Below are 20,148 nucleotides of genomic sequence, written 5' to 3' on the forward strand. Positions count from 1 at the left end.
ACTCACTGGGGCTTAGTGCATCTTGATCAGTCATAACCTACATGCACAAAACAACTAATAAATTTTCACGTTTCTATGCTAAAACAACTTTTATAACTCAAAATCTTGTTTTTAAGATTACATTATCAAACAACAGTTTGATGGAGAGAAGGACGATTAGTAATTTTTTTCCTTTTCAACATATCATATTAAATTCATTTCATATACTAAACAATATCCTATCTAACTTTCCTTTTCTTCAGCTTCTCCCAATTGATTTTGCAAGTTTCTTGACAAAGACAATTATGTGTGATCTACGTGATTATGATCTATTGATGTAATTTGCTTTCATATGATTGGAATATATGTATGATATACATGTTCTCATGTTTACATATGCTAGATCGATACGTAAGTTGTTGTATTAACATATATAGTGAATCGTATGCTCATGCATCTTTTAGTTATGTGGTGAGTGTGATGGGTCATGTGGTGTGGGTTGTCTTGAAGCAATCTATCTTAATCCGACATAATGATTTTGTTTTGTGATTTATGGTGAAGGAAATCATGAATTGCTTTCAGGAAGGACATTATATTTTTGTAGATAATCCCCTATGACCCATTGAGAAGTGGTAAATTTAATTATCATGCATGTGTCAAGACACACATTCAAGGTTCTATCACATATATATAGTGTTCATTTTAGGCTAATTGTGTCTTATATTACTATGTATGCATAATGTTTATTTATTTTTAAGCCATTTAACTTGCAGGCATGTTGTATTTTTGTAATTATGTTTTATTTAGCTTAGTCGACATTGATATAAAAGGGTCAGAGTTTGAATTTCAAATCCCCGCTTCTCCACACTTATATCGTGTGAGTTTAGTCGATAAACTATTTGACAAAAACATACTATTTTGATATTATATGTTGAATTTTTTGGTCATCAATGTTTTACTAATATCACCACTTTAGATCTAACTTCCTACCTTACCTTTTTCACATGTTTGATCCGTCATTAAATCCGAAATAGACAAATCATTTTTCATAAATAATATGTATTCTGTATATTTATACATATTTCTTCGTTTAATAAATAACAAGCCGTCTTAGCTCAGCTGGTAGAGCGCGTGGCTTTTAACCACGTGGTCGTGGGTTCGATTCCCACAGACGGCGAAATTGTTATATTTTTATTTTTTATATTTTTGTTGTTTGAGAATTTATTCGGTTCTGTGTAAATGGAGAAGAAGCAAAAGAGTAATAATGTAAATATAAAAAAACCTCTCATATGTATATGCATGCATGCTGTTGGATCATAACAAAACTTTTTCATAAGTCAAATATATATTCATATTATTTACATGTTATCTTCTGCTGAAAAATCAGAAGCAGAATCATCAAGTGTTGAATTTGATATGGTCTCAACTTGACTCTCACAATCTGAACTTGTCCTTTCTTCAACAACAGCAGGGTGTTTTAAGAACCAATACATTATACTTGCTGTTAGTGTTAGGATCATCTTCTGATTTACCTATATAAATACATCATTCAAATATTTACCATAAAAACCACAAAGTAGGTATCATAAATGTTTACAAAATTTGAACTACCTCAGTGATGTCTTCAGGAAGCAAGAATATTGAGCAACCAAGTTTTCTTGCAATACTGATAATGTAGGTAGCATTCATCATTTTCTCCTCATCTACAAAATTTAAACCAAATATGAAGCATGTTTTTGTTGACAAATCATGGTTTGCTAAAAGTACATGTTTTCAAATTTATGTTCACACCAAACCTTACAATTGTGAAAAGTAAGATAAAATTAACCCCACTTGAGAGAATTTCATGATTTAATTTAGTTGATTTATGATTAGAAAATTATATACAATATGCACTTCAACCAAAGCTTTAGAAGGAACAAGGTCTCAGATTCGAGCCTTGTGAATAGAAAAAATGTGTTTAAGCAGGGAGACACCGCTAACTATGGTCAGTCAAATTCCTTTTAGAATTAGCCGCCACCAAAATCGGTGGATACTTTGTACCAATATCATGGTTACAAAAAAATAAAGGACTATTGAATTTTTTTTTGAGGGAGAAGGATTATTGATTTGTCAATTGTAAGAAAGTTTATGAATAGTATTTTATTTATTTATAATATATAATATCCGGGCCATGGTAGAAAACAATATGGGAGATGTTTCTGATTTTAAAGCATAAATGCTATAAATAAAGAATCTAAAATTGTGGAGGGAACATCATTTTCAGTCTGCAAATCATGTGATTGTACATATAAAAAAAGAATCTGGAAAAGGCATCCAAGTCAAAGATTCAACAAGTAAAATGAAAATGTACCAGTTACTCCTTTTGTCACAAGACCCCAATTCACAGCTCTAGGTTGTACAGAACTGAGGAGCTCCAGAAAAAATATTCCATCTGATAAACTTTTATCCTGAAATTTCAAACAATTATAATGAAAAAAATCATGTAGTCCTTTAATCCTTGAATTTTAATACATACAAGTGGATAAAAAGTGCAATGTGTATATATATATATATTTTTCTTTTGAAGAAGCTAAACTAAGACATCCAAATTGACACCAGGGACAATCGAATTTGAGATCTTGAGGAGTACAAAATGTATATACAAAGTATTTACAAATGTATGGATTTAATTCACACAGAAGCGTAAGTATAAAGATTCTTTACACTGTCATTCAATCATCGTCATCAAATAGTTAAAAATGTATGACTTTAATCATAACTACTTCTAAACTTACAGTATGATCGATTTTAGTTTGTCAATGGTGCAAATTTTTGTACACCGTCAATGTATCAAAATTAAATACAAATGATTGCAAATTAATGTATCATGGTAGTACCTATGAGTTTAACACCAAAGTTTACAAACTAATAATTGGTTATACAAAAACACAGTAGCTTCTTATCTTACTTCATTAGCAAGTCAGCAAGACTAAGGATAAAACAAGAAAATTACACAAATCTCACAAACAAAGTGCATCAGCACTATTATTAATAAATGAAAATGAATAATGAATAAGATTAAGGGCTAGGTAAACTAATGAACATGATAATTTAGTCCTTTACATCAAGTTCTTAAAAGGAAAAAAAATTAAAAATACCTTGAAACTATATATATGGCTTTGGCTTCCTGAGCTTTTGACTTTGGTGTTTGCCCATTGCAGAATATCAGAATCAGTTATTTCCTTCCCATGAGAGTGAAATCTCAAGTTCTTTAGAAGTTGTAGGATATTGCATCTCATCAATTGCCACAAATATGCTAAAATAAAAAATCAATCATAATGGTTTCGACAATGTTAATACCATCTAACATCTTATGAAACACTGACACAAATACGTACACCAGACACTACACTACACTACACTAACACTCGTAATAATTTGAAAAAAATGGAACAATTGATTGTAACCTGTCGGTGTCTAACACAATGTCAGACACCAAACACGCCTTTAATGCGAGGTTTCATCGTTACAGAGATCTGATGAAAAACATATTAAATGTTTGGAATATATGTTCAATTGATTCACTATAATTTGTAGGACGACAATACATACCTAGTATTAATTTTTTATATCCTTGCACAATGTCATTTCCAGCAATATTTACCAAGGAAAACTTAAGTTGTTTTCCAATTTTCACAACTTGGTTACAATTCTCTACTTTTTTAAATGGCATCTTTATGGGAGGCTTGTTTGCAATCTTCCAATTAACAATCCCAGGTGACACTTTGTCAAGAGTCTCTAAAAGTACCCACCTGTAAATTATTAAAAAAAATATAAATCTCAATCATGACTATGTTTCCGATAAATGTATAAGAAAACAATGATTGATCACGATGTTTGGCCAATTATGACTATGTTTCCGATAGCAAAGTAGCTGCTATACTTTTCTATCATGCAAAGAATTAGCGTTACAAAGTACAAAGTTTTGTTCAAATACTATGGTCCAGTTTACAAGTTTACTCGTGAATCTTCCCACTTATAAGCGAATATGAGGCACACTCTGCAATTTTCAATCGCATAGATTATATTAACAAAAACAGTTCAAATTCAAAATGTCTACGAGAAGTAATGAAAACAAGAGATATTTCGATATTTCACCCGTTCCGGACATCCTCAAACACATTGTTGATATATGTTGAATTTCCAAGACTATTAATCCAAAGACGAAAAACTCTCTCTTCTCTCGAGTCTTGAGTATCATCTAGCAATGAGTCAAGGAGAGAACTTTGTTTTGCTAGAGCTGAAAGTCCATTTCTGTTACAAAGAAATTGAATTAGCTTGCACATATCACATATGTCAACAAAAGCATGTGCTGAAGAGAAAGTATATTATTATCACCTGATTTGGAAAATATGCGCAACAAAAGCAAGGTTAAGATTTGGTGAACCTTCCACTATATCTCTTGCAGTTAAGTATCTCTTGCAACCCATCTTTTCAGCATGTTCAAGAACTAGTTTTGCTCTTTCAAACGGATTTTTCACAGCCAATGTCGATGGATTAGTGTATTCAGATGCAAGAACATTTAGAAGGTGTGCATAAGCTTCTGCATCCTACAATGCCAAAAGAATTATATATGTTAATGAAAAGACTATTTACAAGAAATGTGTTAAGAAGTTTCTGTTATAATTAATATTAGCACTGTCTCTAAATATAGTTAATGAAGGCAGTTCAATAAATCTGTTACACATTCATTCATTTATTGTTTTTCTTAATCTATCAAAAAATCTTAATCGAAGTTATTTTGAAACGGAAGGAGTAGTATATAACTATAAGTACTAAAGATAACTAAGTACATTTATGTTTCAAAAATAAACAGTTACCTTAACATCGGAGGAGAAATTTGCGACAATCTTCTTATATTCTGTTTTCTTCAAATGGAAATTCATCCATCTCAACAAGATTTTTTCTGGCGGTAGACTCATCAACTCTTCCATATCCTGTTATTTTACTAAATATGAATACAAAATATACAGAAGCGATGACGAATATGAAAAGATAATAGTGAAGAACGGTATTTTACCTTACTATCCCAACCAACCAGTTCCAAAAGTTGAGGAGTTTTCTTTAGGTTCAGATTCGCCAATAATTGTATCTAATTTAACATCAGCATTAGTAATGTCAAAATTTTGCAGCATAAAGTTTACTTTACTGTATTTAGTATGTATTAATTTCATTGATCTAAAAACTAGAATGCATAAATCATTGATCACTTACCTTAATAATCTGTGAAATCAAACCAAGCACCAAATGACGCTGAAATTAAAACGAAAGAAGTTAGATACCAACCTACAAAATGTAAATATAAAAATAGAGAAGGGTTATTTCAACAAGATCAATAGATACTTCGATGAGAAAAGTGGATCAATCCTAAGAAAATGTAAGGAGAAGCCGTAGAGTGGCAAAACATAAATCTAATGTTAGTTTGAATTTTCATTGGGTCACAGCGAAAAGCTTTAATGTAAACACTAATTCATATACACAGTGTAAAAAAATTTTACATTGTCAATTAATTTTAATCACTGGATCATTAAAAAATGTTTGACTTTAAACATAACTACTTCGAAAGTCACATATATGATTAATTATGATTTGTTGACGGAGTGAAACTTTTTACACTGACGTACCCTTCCTTCAATTAAGTCTTGAGTGCCAATGTTGACTACGGTACATCCAATTGCTTTAGCAGAGTTGAGGCAAAGTGTGTGATTTTCATTTCTTTCCCAAGGGTTAAGTAATCTTTTTGTATTGATTGCGCGTTCATCGATAGTTGTCGGAACTGCCACATTAATAAGTTTACTGCAAGAACAAGTAATTTGTTTTCAAAATGTTTCCATAAAAAATGCTGGCATAATGAGTCATATAAGAAGATAAAAGGATAATATCTAGTATATACCAAAGAAGAACACCGTCTTTTGCGATTTCGAAGAGATCGTTGGTTGAAGGATCAAGAGGAAGGTATTTCTTGAGGAATTCATCTTCTGCAAGATAGTTATTTATATGTGTAACATACGACGCCTTCTCGGATTCGCTTATTGTGTGAAGCAATGTTGTAGTGGCAACCTTGAGGAATGCTGATGTGTTTTTTGCATTATTGCTTCCTGTTCTAGAACTTGCAAAAGTTTGCAGTTTCAAGTATACCTGTCATCATTATATAGCAACCATTATTTGATATCACTCAAATCAAACACTTAAATTTTGATGGTTTCTCATGCATTAAGTGTTTTAAGGTGAGCCAGTTCCAAATTTTACTTCCCTTATGGTGTTTAGCATTAAAGAAAATGATTGAAGAGCTGAAAAATATGGTTGCAGTTCAAAACATTCTACAGAAAACATGCAGAGAAAAATGTGCTTTTCTAATTAGCCCTCTTCTTTTTGTGTCAAATGTAAAGAAAAAGTGTATGTATGCATATATTCCTACGAATCACTTACACTTCAAATCGAAGGCGTGTCTAGTGTCTACACCGACACATGTAGTTACACTTAGTTGCTTTTGTTTTCTCAAATTATTACTAGTTTCAACGTGTCAGTGTTAGTGTCATGTCCGAGTCAGTGCTTCATAGTTCTAGATCAACAAAAGAAGGAAAGGAAAATACGAGCTAACACTAATTTCGTAACTTTCCTTTCCATTTCATATATATTGAAATTAGATAGATATCAAGATTGAGATAGATCACAAAAAGAAAATTACTAGAAAGTAAAAAGGTAAACTTGTTAACAAAATTCCTAGAAAATTACTAGAAAGTTTTAGATCAGAATTACCAAAAGGCAAAAAGAACAAATACAAAAAGTTGGCTTTTAGAAAGGATGGTATTAAACCAAGTTAACAAAAACTAACCTTGAGAAACAATTCAAAATCAACATCTTCATCTGATTTCTGATACAAATCATTGATATAAGAATCTCTCTCTTCTTCACTAAGATTTTCTCCTACAACTTTCAATCTTGACATCTTTGAAGACAAGTCTCCAATGGTAAGCTTCCCACTCTCTCTCCTCATGATCATGAACTGCAATCAACAACCATAAAAAATGATCATGGCTCAGAAGCTCAATTGCATTGAAAAGAATAAAAATCCAATCTTTCTTGGAAAATCAATACAAAAAAGGAAAAAAAAAAAACATGATTCAATCTCAACATCAATATCTTGCAAAGCAAACCAAACAATAGTATGATAAAAAATATCTTAAAAAATGATCATGATCAAGAAGCTGAATTTCAATGAAAAGAATCAAAATCTAGTCTTTTTTTGTAGAATCAACATAAAAAGTAAAAAGATATGATCCAATCTCAACAACAATATCTTGCAAACCAAGCAATAGGATGATCAACAATATCTTAAAAAATGATCATGACCAAGAAGCTGAATTGCAATGAAAACAATCAAAATCTAATCTTTTTTGGAAAATCAACACAAGAAGTAAAAAAATATGATTCAATCTCAACAACAATATCTTGCAAACCAAGCAATAGGATGATCAACAATATCTTAAAAAATGATCATGACCCAGGAGCTGAATTACAATGAAAACAATCAAAATCTAATCTTTTTTGGAGAATCAATACAAAAAGTAAAAAACATGATTCATTCTCAACAACAATAAGATGATAAATTTACTTGTGATTTTAAGCTGCGAAGCTCAACTTGTGTAAACTGGTTTTGAAGCCATGGATCTGAAACTATAATACCCCAATGACTAGACATAGCTATAAGACTATAACTAAAAATCTATTATTGAATTATGTTACTTGTGTATCTTTTGTGCTTGTTCTTGCTTGCACCAATGCAATGAGTCTATGTATGTATCTGAATTTTATCTAAAACTTAATAAAAAAGATGAAAGTGTGTTAGAGAAGGAGATGGAACAAGGACACCATTTTGGGACCGGGAAGAGCTGTCATAGTTCAAAGTTGTTTTGGTGAGTGTGTCATTGCATGTGTGTGTTAGAGAAAGAGAGAGAAAAAATTCAAATTATTACAACAATATCCTTTTAGTCCCAACAAGTTCCTAAACACTTGGGGATGGCCCCCATGTGTATTGCCGTTAAAGAGATTATTCCAATGTTTCATCATCATAATCTTTTTTTTTTGTTTGGTAGAATTCATCATCATAGTCCACAAATTCTAGCTTAACTGCTAAACCGAACTTCATGATTGGGTTCAAATTTTGGTTAATATACTCTTTTTTTTTTAAGGAAGGAAGGTTAATATACTCATGTGAGTGAGTTTCTGATGACTATTGGCGTATCACATTAAAAAAAGAATTCATCATCATAATCTTTTCTTCTTTTGGTGGAATTCATCGTCATAGTCCACAAATTGTAGCTTAACTGCTTAACCAAACGTCGTGATCGGGTTCAAATTTTGGTTCATGATGTGGTTGGATTTCTAATGACTATTGTCGTATCGCAGATCTAAAAAAAGAATTCATCATCATAATCTTTTTTTCTTTTGATGGAATTCATTGTCATAGTCCACAAATTCTAGCTTGCTTAACTGCTTAACCAAACGTCATGATCGGGTTCAAATTTTGATTCATATATTTATGTGGTTGGATTTCTAATGACTATTGTCGTATCGTATATTAAAAAAACGAATTCATCATCATAATCTGCTTAACTATATTTTATTTAACATTATAACTACCTTTTTAAATGTCTTTCTAAACCAAGTTGCATTACTTAATTATCTTATCACTAATCAAACACACTCTCTCTATCTATATTGGTAAAGAAGCTGTCAATTTTATGGAACTTGTGATGACATGTAATAATACTTTTACAACACCAAAAAGTTATGCAACTTTCATATATGCTCTAAGGAAGGAGCATTTTGTAATTAAAAAAATTGAAGTTAGTAGGTGAGGTACATTACATATAGTTGTATTAAATCCTACTTAAAAGTTTATTTTCTATATAAAATGGAAAAACAAAATCATAATTTTATTTATATAAATTTTCCTCAAATGTTGGTAATTTTTTTATGGTTTTTTAAAGTTATTTATGCATATTATGGAAAATGGGAAACAATTTTAACTTACATAAAATGAAGCAAAAATTGATAATGTAGAAAAGTTGCGCTTGACAATGTTTCAACGAGTCAAAATCATCGATAATTGACTTGACTCTACATTGAATAGATCTAATATTTCATTTTCAATTTTTATAACTCTTAGAAACAAATGAACTTATTTGGAATAGCTAGATATATATTATTAGTAATTAAATATAAAAATATACTTCTTTTTTCTTGGGAAAAACATACCAATTAGTTATTTTTGAGTAGTGTTTGCTTATGTAAACACAAAGTTAATTACAAAAGGTGAGTTGCTCAATGAAATGTCTTAGGTAGAATTCCAAGAGCACTTTGAATAAGACTTAGATGAAAAATACATTGTTCAAGATAATGAATTCGATCCTCATACTGCTCTTTAGTTGTCTCCTTTTATAGGCCTCACTTTCTTGACCTAATGGGCCTTTTCTTGGATATCCAGGGCCATTAACCCTGAGGTCCATATGGCTCATCTGTACCAGGCGCGTGGAGTCAAGGGTACACAACTCACATCACCTGTCGGTGCAGGACGCATGGCACGTTATGAGATGCCCTAAAGAGGAGGACCACAATGTTGCTTGGACAACGACTTGAGAGAGATCTAGTGACGTTGATGGTGGAGCTCACATGACCTGGACGATCAAACTGAGCTAAGTAGATGGAGCTCATGTGACCTGAACGTTCAAGTTGAGCTAAGCAGGTGGAGCTCACGTGACCTGAACGATCAAACTAAGCTAAGCAGATGGAGCTCATGACCTGAACGTTCAAGCTGAGCTAAACAGGTGGAGCTCACATGACCTGAACGATCAAGCTGAGCTAAGCAGGTGGAGCTCACGTGACCTGTACGATCAAGCTGAGTTGTACATGTTGAATAGTCAATATATTGTCCACGTGGTATGGTCCTTTATACCAGTCCAAGTAGCCTTGCTTCATCTATGTACCGGTCCGTAAGACTGAGTTCATACCATGCAAGGTAACTCGTTCATATAAATAGGAGGGACCGATTACATTTGTGTTATGTCAAACAATCCAACTAATGACTGATTTATTAGGATGTTAGACCAACCGAATGAATATGTAATTTCATTACCTTATGACTTAAAAACATAAGACAGGCAATCGATTCTCTCTCACTTCCAATATAAAGAGTTTGAACTGACTTTGATATCATAATGCCTTTCGTGGAGGTACATTCTCCTTCGGACCAGTATCACCATCATAATGGGCAGGAGAGCCATCGTCGTCGGAGATCTATCAATTTCAACCTCCATCAAAAATTGATTTTTTTTATAAGAAGTCAAACTAACTCAACAAAATTAAAATTGAGAAGAATCAAATCTGACACTTTAAAAGGAATCAGAATCACTCCAAATTTTCTAATAAATGTTCTTCAATAAATATTATTGGTCATGGAACTTGGATCACATGTTTAAAAAATAATTTTAATAACGACTCTCAAATCAAATCTTCATTTGTATATTTGATAGCCATCTTCAACAAAAACATGTGTCTATAATAATTGTTTTTGTACCGAAAGTTATTCATTAACAATAAAAAGCATAGTTTTGAAAGCAGTGAGTCGAAAAGACTTCTCACGTGGGCAACTCAACTTTTTCTAATTGGGATTTAGCCATCCTACCAAAATCATAAAAGCAAATATGGTCTCATCTCATTTGGAAGAAACCTCTTGTAGCCACTACCTAGAGGTAACTCTCAAAATGTAATCAACTTTAGATATGAGAATAGACCACAAAAATGAGTTGACACCACTTATTGAAAAGAAAAAAAAAAAATTGGACTTCTCTCATGACTATAATCATCAGCATATTTATCGGTTCATATAGATTAGTTAGGGTGTTGAAAGAGGTGACCTGCACTCCATCTTTAACCTAATTTTTTTTGATATAGATGAAAAAAAATAATTACAAATAAAATAGAGAATAACAAATTTACTGAACTACTCTTATCAAATATTGATATATTTTATAGTTACATTCTTTTTAGGGAAAAAAAGTAATGTATAATGAAAGATATTAAATTCGTTAGTTAAAAAGAAGAGGTGCGCATGTACTATTAACTAAATAGTAAAATTTTAAAAATATATTAATATCACCTTAAAATTTTAAGGTGACAGTCATATTCGGACACTATTTTTTACAATTAAGCCAATTAATATGAGAAGGAGGGACTATTATTTAACTAGGGATGGAAAACTTGCTAGCAGGTACATGGAGCTAACACAATTCCGTAAGCTCTGGTACTATCTTAAAAATCGTGGCAGGGTCTAACACAATTCCATAAAATCGATTTTTAAAGGTGAAAAATTATCTTATTTATAATGTTCATGTTATCTTTTATCATATGTGAGACTCTTTAACATACAGTGTGTTATGTAACATTTGTTAATTAGTTCACACCACTTAAAACCACTCAACCTAATGAAATTATACAAGAGAGGCATTTGAGAGGATATAAGGCCAGCAACTTTGGTAATTATAAATTCCAGAGAGGATACTATACGTCTTACTATTTTTGCTACTATTGCTCACACCACCACTAGAATCATTATTAAGGTCCACAACATGGTAAGTATACCCTGATATTGCATATGTATCAAAGTTTTCATTGCCCTGCGTATCAGAATGGGGCCTTCACACACATGGTTTTTCCACTATTGTTAACTGGACACTGAGCTTCATCATTGCTTGCTGATTTGGGGTACCATTAGGTTTGGTTTGATGTCATTTAGGAAAATGTTTTCCACCTCCATCCAACATGAGCTCGAAATATGAGGCACAAACATGGATATCAGACACAAAATGGATATCGACACGTCGATATCAATAATAATTTGAAAAAATGATATAAATCATTATCATTATATATGTAGGTGTCGTGTTGTTGGACACTGACAAGTATTTGGGGTATCATTAGGTTTGGTTTGATCTCATTTAGGAAAATGTTTTCCACCCCCAGCATGAGCTTTAATGCCCTATTTTATTATTTATTTATTTTATTGAGTTTAGAGTCTTTTTTATTTTTTATAATTAAATCGATTTATTTTGATAGGTGATATTTTTGTTGTGTATGATATTTATTAGTAGCCTCTATTTTATTATTTAGTGGAGAAATATAATTAATTAGAATAATGAGGCTTGGGGGCAGAATTGGAAATAAAGAAAAATAAGTAGGTTAATGATTTATATAAATGAGAGAGTCAGATTAGAAAAAAAGGTAGACTACATGCAAACTGTTTTTTTTGGAAGAAAAGGGGGAAAGTGAGAAGTTAGAGAAAGAGAAGAGGGGCAAGCTTTAGAGTCCGAATTCAACCAATCTAAGGTAAGGGTGAGACTAGCTTTCTCTAATAATGGGTTGTAAGATTCTAGAAAGGGGTTTAACATATTGTTGTTTTGTTAGTTTTGATGTTATAGAAGTTATGGTTAATTTGTAGAATTGATTGTTGAAAGAGTAGGTAACCATTGAATTAACGTAAGGAATGAGGTTCAGAATTGTAGAATAAACATAGGTTGAATTTCCTCTTGAATTTGGGATTTGGGTGGTTGAAAATTGGGTTTTTGGCTGAAAACAGGTTTCTTCCCGTAGAGCTGTCTGTCAGCGTTCGCTACGGCGAGTGTTCTTGTTCAGTAAGAAAATCGATGATTTTGTAAAATAATGTTTTGTAAAATAGGGAAGTTAAAAATGAGATTTTTGGGTGAAAAATGCAAAGTTCCCGAGACCTATCAGTTTTAGTTCGCCATAGCGAGTAGTTCAATTGTTGAACTCGCCATAGCAAGTAGATTGGCTCGCCTCACGAGTTGTTCAGTGGCAGTCTGCCCTGTTTCGTGTTCTTGCGTCTGTTTCGTACGTTTCTGTTTTAAATTGGTCTTTGATATAAACATGAAAGTTGTTGATATCTGTGTTATCTTTCCAGTAGCCTTGGTATGACGTGAAAATCTTTTGAGGATAATTCAATATGTTTTTACAAAGATGTATGATGAATTGGGGTTGTTCAATATGATGCCTATATGATGTATCTCCTATTAATGAATTGTGAAACTATGAAGTTAATGTTATTGCTGTTGCTGATGTTGTTGTTGCTGTTGCATTAGTTGTGTCAGTGCATAATCATTTTGAAACGAAGAGGGCTTGATGCTATGTCAACTCTAAGTGAAGAGGGCTTGATGCTATGTTATTTAAGCGAAGGGGGATGTAGCCTGACAAGTCGAATTATGACATTAATGAAGAAAGCTTGATTCTATGATGGTACCACATGCATATTGTAGTTGTTGAGTTGTCGTTGTTTTTGCATCATTGAGTTGTCGTTGTTGTTACATTGTTGAGCAGAATCAATTGATGAATTGTAGTTGGAAATCTAATTTATTGCCAATGATGAATAGTTGTTATGTGTTGTTAAATTCTTTTATAGAATTATATGCTTATTATTATTGAATGTGAAATCTCACCCCTTTTGTTTGAATGTTGCCTCTACGTGGGTAACATGCAGATAACCAAGAGTAACCACTGATGTGAGTTGATTCCTCGTGTCGTCTTAGGAGTCGCTCTGATACGTAACAGGATGGAGATTTGATGTTTATTTCCTTTGTTACATATTTTTCTTTATGACTTTATTGTTGAACCGTTTTGTTGGAATTTTATGACGTTGTTTATGTTGAGGCCTTAGCGTCAATTTTGTCGAAATAATAATTATTTTCCCCTGCAACATTGTTGAAAATTATTGGAAATAAATGATTTAAATAAAGAGTGAATTTTAACTATATTTGTGTTTAAATATTAGTTTGAAGAACGAAATGTGACATTCTGTTTGCGATGAACTCTGATTTATGTTATATTATTTATATGTTGGGAAAATATGGTGTTACATGAGCTTGCAATATGAGGGCACGGACATCGACACGTTAATACCAATAATGATTTGAGAAAATGATATAAATCAGTGTAATTATATAGGTGGATTCTAGGGTGAAGGTCCTATTAAATCCCTCACCGGTGGACCATTATTTAAAACCATTAGATTAATCAAATTCACACATCTTATTATACACTCTCTACACTTGATCATTAATCTCCTCTCTCCAAGCTCTAAAACACCAGCAAAACCTTTAATCCAAAAAAACCTTACTGAAATATCCTTCAATCCAGAAAGCATGAGAAAATGGATAAGGGAGAAATTTGATAAACTTCGGTTACATTAAAAAATCATTTAAAATTAACATTAGTTTATTTGCCTAGTACTTAGAACTGTTTTGCACACTCCCTACCATTAAATTTGCTTACGAAATGGATGGTTGAAGAAATTTCTATTCAAGATTACACCTGTGATAATATATCCTTTTGCCCATGACAATTAAGATGTTGAGAATTGTAATGTGTATAGTTTTTTATGTATAATCTGGTTGTAACAATTGATTGGACAATTTTGATTGACGGATATTGAATTGATTGGACAATTTTGTATGTCTTTGATTGTTGTTGTGGCTGGTCGGTGGGTGCAGTAGCAGCAAAAGGTGATTGTTGGTGAAAGGGAGAAGGTAATTGTAATCAAGTGTAGAAAGTGTACAATAAGATGTATGGATTATATTAATCCAATTGCTCTTATTGATGGATCACCGGTGAGGGGCTTGATAGAGCCCTCACCTTAGAATCCACCTATTTCTTTAAGTTGCAAAATCAAATAAATTTTAGATGGACATTGAACATATGATGGTATTTATGAAGTTTGGTCGGATATATATTATTTATCCAATCATTAAATATATATATATATATATATATATATATATATATATATATATATATATATATATATATATATATATATATATATATATATATAAAAGGTAGTTCGATGTACTAAAACTACTGCATGAGTTTGAAAAGGAATCCCACCATTTTGATGTATATTTTAGTGTATTGTACGTTGCACAATGCTCCATCTTAATTTACTATATTAGTTACTTAAAATAAATTAAAATGTAAAAAAAAAATTGTCAGCGAGAGAACTGTAGTCAACTAAACTCCAAAATATCTAAAAACTTACCTAAATTTTAACACTCAAATGAACATAACTACCACATGTTTAATTAAACCAAGATAATTTATACTTATTATGCATACTCATGAAATTTTAAAATATGTACAAAAATTCACACAACTTATAATGCAAAGACGAGCTCTTCATAGTGGATACTGCATACTACCTCATTTATCACCCTTCATCGAGTATCTTAACTTATTGGTGAGTCGTTTTACCTGCATGCTAGCTTGGGGGGGGGGGGGGGGGGGGGGGGGAATACTTTTCCTTATAAGTTTTTTCTTTTCTTCTGAAAACAACATATTACAACAAGCCGATAGTGAAAGCTCAGCAGAAACGGGACAACAACAAAGCCCAGTGCATAAAAAAGAGATTTTGACATTCACCAAGTTAAATATTCTTTGTTAGTGATTTTACGTAATAAAAATAACATATTTTTTTTTTCAAAAAGACATTTCAAAAATGATTTTTATGAGAAGTTAATTGAAATAGCTTCTCATTTTTTAGTGTTTTTAAAAAAATTATAACTAAATGATAATATATTTAGAATAACATTTTAAAAAATTATAGGAAAAAAATAATAACAAATGGGCTCATGCCTCATACAGTACTAGATATTCTTATCAAACATGCGATATATAATATCGGAGCTTGCTCTTGTTCCATGTTCTCAAATCCCAATCATTATTATTATTATATTTAATTTAATTAAATCTTGTTCACCCGTGTAAAACTCGTTGATTTTTTGGTTAAGCAAGGCAATGGTGTAAAAGGTCTTGCTTAACCATATCACCCGGGTGTTCCTCACCAATATATATCCAAGCTAAGAATAGACAAATGGAAAAAAATCTCCTAAGATTCAGAAGAATCAATACCGATCATTAATTTTATAAATTGGGACTCAAGATTCAATTTTTAGGCTAAATATATGGATGGTAAAGTGGGATGAAGAGTCAATTTAAGTGATCGAATAAAAAATTTCACCAAACTCCGGTTAATGTGAGACTGATAAGTTGGTGGACCGGCATATCAAACAATTTTTTTTTTCTAATATTTCTTTTTTTGTTGACAAATTTTGTTGTTAATATGTCTTGTAAATAATTAAGAAAATTACTTTTTAGATACTCATGGTTTGTTCTAAGGTACCCTGAACTGACCGAAATGTCCCAACGATAATTAATTATCGCTTGATGTTGAACGACAATTAACTGTCGTTCATTGTTGAACGATTATTAATTATTGTTCTGCATTGATCATATATCAGAACAGAACCACCACGCATATACAAAAACTGTCACACATAAACCATACTCCCTCCAACATCACAAAATCAAGCTCGATCAAATTTATTCAAACATAAGCAAGAAATCGTGGATTGTAATTTTAGCAAGAGGCATAGAGTCTCTAGTGTGAAGGTGAAGTTGGAGATCATATCATATCACAAGTTACACATTTTAAATATCTTAAGTTGATAGTACAAAATGACGGGGAAATAGAAGATGTAAACCATCGAATCCAAGCTGAGCAGTTGAAATGGAGGAGTGCCTCATGTGATACAAAAGTACCGCTAGGAAATTTTTTATCAGACAACGTAAGACCGACGTTGTTGTACGACACAAAGTGTTGGGCGGTGAAGAACCAACACAAATATAAAATAAGTGCAGCAGAAATGAGAACCAACGTAAGACACGAAGACTCGTTCGCTTAAACGAAGTGCCTTTTGACAGCATTTCTTATTTCGCGTTCTTGTGTCTTTTTCACACGTTTTTGTTTTGAATTGGACTTTGGTGTAAACATGGAAGTTTTAGATACTTTTGTCAGCTTTCCAATGGCTTTGGTTTGACTTTAAAATGATTTTTGGTTTAGGAGTTATGATGAAAATACTCCAAGTAGGTCTTAAGGAAATCTTATGAAAATTCAGCACAACCATTTCCAAGTTAATCCAAAACTTATGGGATAATTCCAAGGCTCAAAACTAGAAGTAATATGAGTGCAATTAAGGTGTTTAAGAGTATTTAACCCATGTTGTGAGTTGACCCTTGGGGTAGGAATGGAGGTTGATTATAGTACTGTTGATGTTGAGTGAGTCAGATATAATATGATTTGATGTTGTTAGTAATGAGATATATTTGTATATGCATTATGTGGATTATATAAGATGTTTAAGTTGATGTTGATTATCATTTGATATTTTTATATATTGAGATGTTTATGTGCTGCCTATGTTGCTGTTGTAAATTGATTAAGCTGAATGTGTCGGTCTAAGATGTAAGATGTCGTCCAAAGTATTGGAGTCTTAAGTTGTTGACCAAGTTGTGGAGTAAGTTATAATTATTTATGCACAGTCGTCGTTGTCTACGTTGTCGTTGATGTTGCCGTTGTTGAGTTTAGTGAATTGGAGATGATTGAGTATGAAACCAAGTGAACATATACTATGTTGAATGAACTTGATGCATTAGTTTGATTATGATTAATTGTGTATTTTCTGGAATCATTGGATCAATTATGATGGATTATTGTTGATTGTGATGTATATTTATATTTAAATAAATTATACATGTTGCTGAATTCTTTTCAAAGGTTGAAGTATTATTTATTGGATTGTCGAGGTGAAGTCATATTTACATATATGCATTGATGAGTAGTGGTTGTCGTTGATGTTGTTGAGTTGTATGTAGATATACACAAGTGGGTCAGTTGCATAAGCATAAAAGTGAGAGAGCTTCGACTCTGGAACGCCTTGTGGTTCAAAGCGGTGGAACACTAGTGGTTCAAAGCGGTGTTTAGCGGTGAGGACTTATGTTCTGAAAAGAATGCTTTAACCATTCGACAGCGGTGTGGGCTACGGTCCTGAACATGGTACCACATGCATAATTGCATTTGTTGAGGAGTCTTAGAAGTGTCGTCATGTCATTGCATGAGTCGTTGTCGTTGGTTTGAATTGCCATGTTATTGATGATGTTGTTGATTATGAAATATATACATATATTGGATAATTGTAGTTGTCGTTGTTCTTGAGAGAGTTGTTGTTGTTGTTGTTGATTAAGTTGTGGTTGTCGTTGTTGATTGAGTTGTTGTTGTTGTTATCGTCGTTGTTGGTTGAATTAGTAAGTGTTACTAAAGTTAAAGAAGTAAGAACATTATTGTTAAATATATGTAGTTGTTTATATTGTTATGATGTGATGATTATGTTATGTCGTTTATATTATTATGAGAAGATGTTTATGATAATTGATTATGATGTTATGATGACTGTTTATGGTGTTGAATATGAGGTTGTTATGAATGTTGTGATGATGATTATGAATGTTGTGATGATGATTATGTGATGTTATCTATGAGTTGTTAAATGTACTTGATGATGGTTATGTTAAGTTGATAAGTTGTCTTTTATTCATGAATTGCTAATGGAATGTTTGATGAATAATTATTATTATTATGAAATGATGATGTTACATATAGTTGCTAAGTTGTCCTCTATTCATGAGTTGTTAATAAGGTGCTTGGTGGAGAATGTTAATACGAATTAATGATGTTGTTATGTTGTATATGAACTATGAATATGATGTTGTTACGTTGTTTATGTCATTGATTATGAAGTTGTCATGTTGTATACAAATTATGAGTATGATGTTATATGATTATGATTAAGATGTTGATTATGATGTTAAATGATGCTGTTATGATGTTGTTTATGATATCGAGTTATGACTGTTGATATGATCAGTACATGATATGGTTTAAGAGTCGTTAAAAGAATTATTATTACTAATTGATGGAGTTTAAGTTGTTAGATGCATTTGATGAATTATATATTATTATTATTGATTGTGAATCTCACCCATTCTGCTTGAAAATGTTGCCCTTCGTATAGGTAACTTGCAGGTAATAAAGATTAGTAGGAGTGATGGCTCAAAGTGTCTAGGGCTCTGATACGTGGGATGGGATTTTTAATGTTTCTTTCATTCCTATGTATCAAATTTTGGATAATGTTGTTGTAGCCCTATGATTGTTGGATTTCTTTCTGGTTGAGGCTTTTATGCCAAAGATTTAATATGTTGTGGTTGTTAATGTCGAGATAATAATTCCGCTGAGAAATAAATGATGATTTTTGAAGGTTGTGAATTAAATAGATTTTTATATTCTATTTATAAGATTTTGAGTTAGAAGTGTGACATGCCCATTGGGATAATACTCTGATGCATGTTTATCTTATTAAATGATTGATAATTGGGAACGGGGTGTTACAGTGCCTAGGATGTGTGGCAAGACTAGATGAGATAAAATTAAAAATAACGACATTAGTTCTAGGGTAGCACCTATATTATAAAAGATGGTAGAAACTAAACTTAGGTGGTTTGAGCATGTAGAGAGAAGACATGTAGATTATATAGTTAGGAGATTAGATCAGATCGAGGAGAGTCAAATCACTAGATGTATGGGTAGACCTAGAAAAACTACAAGAGAAACTATTATGAAGGATTTAGAAATAAATGAGTTGAAGAAAAATATTAGTTTGTATAGAACACCATGACGTCCTTTGATTTATGTAGCTGGCTCCACTTAGTGGGATATGAATTTATGATTCAGTCCAATTAAATTTCCTTCCTTTGATTAATTATTTCAGCTCAAGAGCCATATATTGTAGTTCTTGCACGAGCAATCGAAAAGATTATGGAGCATCCACATGTTTATGTATTGTTCCTCCAATGATCGTAGTTTTGAGTACTTCTTGAAAAGCTTTAATATGATCAGATTTATAAGTCAGCATCTCTTGTAAAATAAAAGCAACATCGAACCCCTCAAGCGCTGATTGTGGTTGTATAAACAAGTAATCAAGTATGTGTTCGAAATCCCTAAGCATACACATTTTTAGTTTTATATGTTAGGGTTTTTTTTTCTTTTCTAATTCTTCATATTTTAGTGTTTATTTTTTATTTTGAAATTGATGATATTTTGGGTAGTTTTTGATCAAATGCTTGTATGTGTTGACTATGAATGTTGTTTAAACTAAGTTTAAGTGTAAT

General features: G+C 31.9%; 1 protein-coding gene and 1 non-coding gene across 2 annotated transcripts; one reads left to right on the plus strand and one right to left on the minus strand.

Moving 5' to 3' along the window:
* The first annotated feature begins 1,083 nt into the window (after positions 1–1,083).
* On the plus strand, positions 1,084–1,156 carry TRNAK-UUU (transfer RNA lysine (anticodon UUU)). Its single transcript has one exon. It is a non-coding gene; the product is annotated as a tRNA-Lys (tRNA).
* A 132-nt stretch (positions 1,157–1,288) lies between these two features.
* On the minus strand, positions 1,289–7,995 carry LOC11435934 (fimbrin-2). Its single transcript, XM_003622766.4, has 14 exons — positions 7,637–7,995; positions 6,857–7,027; positions 5,915–6,159; positions 5,646–5,817; positions 5,236–5,274; positions 5,042–5,113; positions 4,842–4,958; positions 4,360–4,571; positions 4,120–4,275; positions 3,574–3,773; positions 3,120–3,277; positions 2,333–2,429; positions 1,591–1,682; positions 1,289–1,511 (listed from the first exon to the last, which is right to left on the minus strand). The coding sequence occupies exons 1-14, from the start codon at positions 7,721–7,723 to the stop codon at positions 1,338–1,340; spliced, it is 1,992 nt and encodes a 663-aa protein (XP_003622814.1). The 5' UTR covers positions 7,724–7,995; the 3' UTR covers positions 1,289–1,337.
* Positions 7,996–20,148: the final 12,153 nt, after the last annotated feature.

Source organism: Medicago truncatula, chromosome 7 (genome assembly GCF_003473485.1).
Source record: "Medicago truncatula cultivar Jemalong A17 chromosome 7, MtrunA17r5.0-ANR, whole genome shotgun sequence".
Taxonomy (NCBI): Eukaryota; Viridiplantae; Streptophyta; class Magnoliopsida; order Fabales; family Fabaceae; genus Medicago; species Medicago truncatula.